At 40.4% G+C, this 7,052-nt stretch overlaps 1 protein-coding gene across 3 annotated transcripts; it reads right to left on the reverse strand.

Annotated features, from left to right (window-relative positions):
- Positions 1-724: 724 nt before the first annotated feature.
- Positions 725-5,109, reverse strand: MED7 (mediator complex subunit 7). 3 transcript variants are annotated; one of them, XM_019740272.3, is made up of 3 exons: positions 4,970-5,038; positions 4,218-4,279; positions 725-1,821 (listed from the first exon to the last, which is right to left on the reverse strand). In XM_019740272.3, exon 3 carries the CDS (start codon positions 1,802-1,804, stop codon positions 1,103-1,105), a length of 702 nt encoding a protein of 233 aa, XP_019595831.1. In that variant the 5' UTR covers positions 1,805-1,821; positions 4,218-4,279; positions 4,970-5,038; the 3' UTR covers positions 725-1,102. The 3 variants fall into 3 exon arrangements, with proteins under 3 accessions (XP_019595831.1, XP_019595818.1, XP_088654882.1); XM_019740259.3 differs by lacking the exon at positions 4,218-4,279 and having other exon boundaries at positions 4,970-5,109; XM_088798756.1 differs by lacking the exon at positions 4,970-5,038 and having other exon boundaries at positions 4,218-4,952.
- Between the last annotated feature and the right edge of the window lie 1,943 nt (positions 5,110-7,052).

The raw sequence follows: 7,052 nt of genomic DNA on the forward strand, positions 1-7,052 counted from the left end.
TAACATCTCAGTGATCAAAACAAGGTGACTTCTTGCTTACATAAAGTCAAATCAGCTGGGGAGGGCATGGAGTTAATGAAAGGAGGGCCTAGTCCTCAGTCATTCAAGGGCCCAAACTGAGTGAACCTTTACCATCTACCAGTGGCCTCCAACGTTATCCTGGTGTGACCATCAAGCCAGCAGACGAGAAGAGAATGGAGATCATCTACGAAATTTTTATGGGGCAGGCCTGCATTTTTAACCCCATATTCCACTAAGAACTTAGTCACATGGCATTACATAGATGCAAAGGGATTGGAGAAATGTAGTCCCTGGCAGGGCAGCCTTAGCTCAGCAACATATCTCAAGGGAACAAGAATCAATCTCCAGTGAACATCTATCAGTCTCTGCCACCAAACCACCTTCCCTTCCTTTCGCAGCTTCCAGCCTTAAGCAAGTCTGAGTTTAACTTTAAAGGAAATGTATAGCTAATTACATAGACATTTTAATTACTAAAATGTACGTTTGCACCTAAATGTGATCAAAGGACTTTTACCTGAGTGACTGAAAAAAGTCATGGGACCCATCCAGGACAGGGACAAGAGGCTAAGACAGTGTATTTACAGAAACAGTCAAGAGGAAAAATAAAATTGCTGTTTTTTAACTCTATGGGTCCCTCTCTTTAAACATGTTATAATACTTTAGAAATTAAGCAAATTTTTAAGTAAAATCAAAGATTTCATAATTTCACATTTATACAGCTTGGTATCCTTTATTTACCTATCATTCTTAAAACAAATGACAAATCAACTTTTTGAGGATGAAATCTTGCTATTATTGAGGATTATCTTCAACAGTTACTGCAACTCCAAAAACAGGAATGGTCCACCCCACAGCAGCACTGTGCTTTTTCAGCTGATGCCTCTGAATGTCATCATACTCATTTGCCTATGCTTGCCACAAAGTGAAACTACTGTCTGTGACATCTCCTAATTGATAAAGTTGGAAAGTGAAGCCGTTTACATAATTCCTACTCATCTCTCTTTTAGACTCTTCAAGAGCAAATTAACTAATATATGATGCTATTTACTGAAAGGAAAAAAAGAAAAAGAAGAAACATCCTTCACGGTCTTTCATTCATTTCATCAATTAGAACACACAAGGCAGCATCTTTCTCTATAATCTGGTCTCTTCGATGACCTGAATTTTCTCTTTGTTGTTCATTCTGTCCAGTACAATTGTTGCTATCATCAGCGTCCATGGGTTCAGTTTTTACTCTCATCCCTGCTTCTGAATGGGGCAAATCATCAGGCAAAGAAGCTAAGCAATTTTGAATCATCTCAATGACTCGTTCCAGATGCTTTTGAAACCGCTCAGCTGTTTCAAGGCGTTGACGTTTCTGCACCTCCATCATGACTCTCAAGGTCTCTCTTGCTTGGTGGGGTCGGTATTCATTTATGAGATGATGCACATGTACAAAAAGCAGCTTAAGATCTTCTAGCTTCTCTTCTCGTTTTATACTCCCAGGGCTCCTTATCAATATATCTAAGAGGTCTAAGAAATTAATTAGGATAGACATATTGAGTTTTCTCAGTTCTTTCTTGTGATCAAACTGCATAGGATGAAGCCGTTCGATGCCCTGACTTTCTAAAGGGCGGATGATAAGATCATCACATTGGAACTGGTTGCCAAACATCATGTAACTGTCTTTTATTGGAGGTGGAGGCTTGGGGGCTAGGCCCTCCTGAATATTTTCATCTGTATACTCCTTGATGTACTGCATTGGAGGTGGTGGAAGGGCACTCACTTGCTGTGGCTCACCCATTGTGGAAGATCAATAACCTACAGAAATAGACCAAAGATTTAGAGTACCTGTACAAAACAAACCTGTCACACTGGGTGACTAGAGACAGAATTTTTGACAACCACAGTTCTCACTGTGTTCACAACCTTATACACAGGAGCTTCATAAATATTGTTGAGCAGCTCCACCCATTTCAATACGGCTCCAAATCAATGGGAATTTGGAAGTAGGTACAAACATCTTTAATGTGTACACATTCCTTCATATATTTATTGTTTGATATGACAATGAGTATCCATAGATGATTATGACGACAGGTAATATTTGAGTACATACTATGTATAGACACTGCTCTAAATACTTTTCTCATGGTTGTGAGAAATCTGAGAAAAGAAAGGTGCTCTTTCCATTTCAGAGATGAGAAAACTGTGGCTCAAAAAGGATGAACCACTTGTGGGAAGTCATAGAGTAAATACTAGAGGAAGGATCCAGAGCCTAAAGATCTCAAACACTACACTAACTACCTTTCAAGGATAAACAAAAAACACTGCCTCCATCCTAGTGTTGCTTACAAGTTATCAAGGAAATAATTAAGTTTTAAGGCCAATAGATCTACCTACCAAAAATAAATCTAACAGACAAAAGAATGGTGGTTATCAAAGGGAAAGACGGTTGGGGGGAGGATAAAGGGTCAAATATATGGTGACGGAAGGAGACTAGACTTTGGGTGGTGGGCACACAATAGAATATACAGATGTTGTATTATGAAAATGTACATCTGAAACTTATGTAATGTTATTAATTACCAATGACACCCCAATAAATTTAATAAAAATAAATCAATCTAAAAATTCCATATAGGAAAATATATCATAAGCAAAAATAAAAGGTAATCCCATTTTTCTGGGAGAAGAATGCTTGCAAACTAACAAAGACCAAATATTAGAAATTTTATTTTGATTTTTTAAAAACATGTTTTCTGACTCCATCCCCACTAGAAGGAAAGTACTATGACTTCAGGAATTGCCTATCTTGTTCACAATTCACCTCCAGCATCTCAAACAATGCCTAGAAGGTGCTAGGTACTTACAAAGATCCACTGAATGAGTTTTGTTTTAAATCTACATTAAACAAAGAAAATAGGCAAAAAGGACAAGGCAAATGCTAAATAAAGGTGGGAAACTATTCAGGCTAACGTACTTTTAAAAGCAAATTTTTAAAAGGATAGTTTTCATCTAACAGACTATCAAGATTTCTAATATTCCATCATTCAGCAAATATAAGAACACCTTCTACGTGGCAGGTCCTGGATTCTAACAGAGGTCACAACTCTCCTACCTCTCAGTTTCTTCAGAGTGGCTACCCTTATTTTATAAGCAGGCTTTTAGCCATCCTGGCCTGTCAGAGAAGCCTTCTGGGATGGAGAGCATCCACTCACGTTAGCTCTCATAGAAGCCGCCATAAGGACTACCACATGACACTTGTAGGTGGTAGGCCAGTACCACCCAAGAGAATATGGGAAATTCTCATACACAATTGATAGAAAAGGAAACAACTACATATTTGGAATTTAATTTGGCAGTACCAAAAATTTGAATGATGATATTCTTTGAACCAACAATTCTATTTTTAGGTATTTATCTTATAAAAATATTGGGACAAGTACACACACAAAAAATTTTGTATAAAGATGTTTAATGTAGCACTGTTTGAAAAGAGAAGGAAAAGTTGGAATTAATCCGTGGTTTTATCTATATGAAGGCTGGATAAAAGATGTCCATATAATACAATACAGCCATTAAGGAAAAAGGAGTGAAAGTAAGGTGCATGGGGTGGGGGTTTATTTACAAACACTGTGTACTGTTTCATTTATTTACAAACTTATGACAGTTGCAAACCGTTACAATCAACTTTTTTAAACTTTCTAACAGAAATGCAGACTTACAGAAACACTCTATATGAACATCACAAAGAACATCTGTGTTTTTCACCCCGATTCTCCACGTTAACATTTTGCTTATTCGGCCTATTGGTCTCTCATCTCTTTACCCTCAAATGCTGCAGTGCATATCCCCCAACTATAACGTTCTCTTTTAAGGACATGAATGACCAAGTCAGAGAATTAGCATTGACGTGGCACTTCAACGTGCATTTCAGACAGCCCAGGTGTCACCCCACTCAAGCCTTTTTAGGTGGCGAGTCCTGTTTTGTGCTTCCCAGCACCATGTGCCTTCCTCTAGTATTTAAGTTGCCATTTTCCAAAGACCAACTACATGCCAGGTACCATTGTTTTATGTTCTCTTAATCTTCGGAACAATTTTGAATTAAGCACTGTTATCATTTTCACGAGAGAGAAGGATGCCAAGTCTCCATGAGGGGAAACGTTTGCACCAGATCACAAGGTTAGTAAACGGTACACAGCCCGAATTCTTACCTCTGGTCCTTTTAGCTGCACAGCACAAGTTCTTTGAAATCAGTAAACTGTGAAGCTTCTAACTGTACAAAAGGAACTTGATATGTTACAGAAATTACGTTTATTTCTCGATTACTTCTCTAGACTGAACTACTCAAAGGCGCTAGAGGTCTTTGGTAAAAATAATACCAGGTATCATAGCCGGTGATCAGACTCCAGAGCCACCCTCTAGTTTGTTCCTTTCTGGGGGGCTTAACAAAAAAAGAAAGGCATTCCAGGGGCCCACCCCCCGTCATCTGCTGCACTTTGTCTGCAGTGAATGGGGCTGCTACGAAGTAATTTTTAAAACCTCTCCAGAGGATCCTTTTGACGATTAGCCTTGGGGTCTACCTCCCTTCCCCGGCCCTTATCAATTCAGAGATTTCTGGAGTGTTCCCTGAAGAGGAAAGAGAGGAATGTCCTCCTGTTACAAAGGCCGGAGAGACCGAATCCCTCGCCAAGGCCACACAGCTTAGCAAACCGGCGGCGCGGGACTAGAACCCACGTCTCCCAACCTCCGGTCCGGCTCGGCCTCCCACACGGAGGAAGCGCCGAGCCCGCCGGGCTGTCCTCGAGCGGCGGGGAGGCCGCGCTCTCAGCGGGGACGCGGGAGAGGAAGGCGAGCGAACTCACTCCGCGCCAGGCCTCCCCCATTCCCAATCCGCCCAAAGTCTCGGGGTCCGGAAGGAGAAATACACGCGGAACGGAGCCCCAAACCGTCGCCGCCCACTCACCTCAGCTCCGGGTTTGTTTACTCTGGTAGCGTCCTTCGCCACCGCAGCCGAAATTCTACTTCCGGCGTCCTCTTCCAGGAAAAACTCACTGACGCTCGTTCTTTATTGACTGAAAGAGCTGTCCTTTAACCGGGGCTCTAGTCCCGCCTCAGACCACTGGCTCGCTATTACGCATGCGCCTACTCTGGCGCCTCGTTCCCGCTCAGTCCCGTTGGGGGGCGTAGTCGCCGGCGGGGTTTAAAGTAGGGTAGGTAGGTCCTCTCTGTACTTTCTTCTATCAGTAGAAGTCGCAGGTGGTAGCTCCGTTTCTCTTTTCTTTTTTTTTAACGCTTGAAATTAAACGAGGCATCTATATGTCTTACATAAAAGTTAGAAAATACAGATGAGCAGATATTTTTAAAAACTATGTCAATTCTAATTAACCCCACTGTCAAAAATATTTTAAGATGAGATTGGCTTCTATGTGATCTATGTGTGTGTGTGTGTGTGTGTGTGTGTGTGTGTGTGTGTGTATATATATATATATATATATATATCTGGAAGTATTTGTGACCGTGATTGGGAATCAATAATATATTTTCAATTTCCGTTTCTTCACCATTCACTTTTATTTTTGTTTAGGAATTCAGAGATGTCTATATTTCCGGGCAACAAATTAGCAAATTAAAAAAAAAAAATAAACAGACTTAAAGGTTTCTTTTGGAGGTTATTTTCATTAGAAGTGTCACAAATTTCTAAATTCATGGGAATCTTACAAGAGCATGTTGCACATAAAAAGTAAGTTTGTTATTCTGGTAGAAGTTCTCAATGTTACCGCTTTAAAATAAGATTTTTTTATTTTATTTCTTAAAAACTTCTATGGAGAGTTCCAAATGCCAGCAAAAGGTCACTGCCACCAATTTAATGCCAACAGGAGTCCTCAGTCTAGGGTGCAGTAAAAAGAGAAACTGTTCAGGTAAACAGTTTGCAAAAGTGGGAAACACATCTCCATAGGAAACCTAAAGTGCACCCCACCCCATCCCCAAACAAACACAGAAGAGAAGCCACTTTATAGTATAAAGTTCCCGCTCTAGTCCCTGATTGGTCCATTTCTATGCAAATGAAGAATCAAAATCTATAGAATTTGATTGGTTCAAATAGCACTGTCCTGATTGGTCAGAATTACACGTTACTATTGGTTGTTATGGACCAGCTCTGATTGGTCAGTAAAGTTGCAAATGAGACTATAGCTGTGCAATTCCCATTGGACTGGGCAGGTTTCAGCCCATTGGTGGAAAGACTATACCAGGAACTCCTTTGTAAGGATTGACTCACAGGCAGGAACACAGTACAAGACACTGTGGTTTTCCCCTGAGGTGCAAAGTACCTGAGGGGCTTCTGTCAGCAATGGCTGCTAGATTCTGGTTATGAATTTGTTCCCGGTTAACTATGACGAGTCCTTCTTGGCAGATATTTTCTTTCTCAGGGTTCACACAAAAAAGTAGAGAGAACAGCGTACTCATCACCCAACTTCAACACTTATCTATTTATAGATGTTATTTTATTTCCACAAGCATCACTAAAAGATAAGGACTCTTTTTTTTTTTTTCATATAACCACAGAACTTGCTTTAAAATACATAGTTGCTGAATAGCATCAAAATCAAGTCAGCATTTGGACACCAATTGCCTCAGGATCCAATAAAATCCTCCCCTTTGTGACTGGCTAATATGTCTTTTAATTATGTTTTAATCTGTAGTTTCCTGCCCTCACCTCAGTTTTCCTCCCATATCAATTTATTTGTTGAAGAAATCCATTCACTTTTGAGCATACCCTAATCAGGCATCTCTCCCCACCAGAGATCAATGTGACCTACACCTGTGACCTCCAATGGTCATTCTTAGTTCTCATTTTACTCCACTCTCAGCAACATGGGGCATATTTGATCATTTGAATTGACCCAGGACTCAGTTTTCACTTTTTAGTGGGATATCATCCAGGTGATAACATCCAGGGGATATGCAGGCCCAGGCAACACCCTCTCCTTTGCAGTCAGATCCCCTTATCCGATAGTATTCCACATATTTACTCAATTTCACTTCAC

The sequence above is a fragment of the Rhinolophus sinicus genome, chromosome 5 (assembly GCF_057876585.1).
Source record: "Rhinolophus sinicus isolate RSI-liver-muscle chromosome 5, RSI-T2T, whole genome shotgun sequence".
Classification (NCBI taxonomy): Eukaryota; Metazoa; Chordata; class Mammalia; order Chiroptera; family Rhinolophidae; genus Rhinolophus; species Rhinolophus sinicus.

Excerpts from the sequence above, each read along its gene's own strand:
- MED7 (XM_019740259.3), bottom strand. The coding sequence starts at position 1,804 with ATGGGTGAGCCACAGCAAGTGAGTGCCCTTCCACCACCTCCAATGCAG.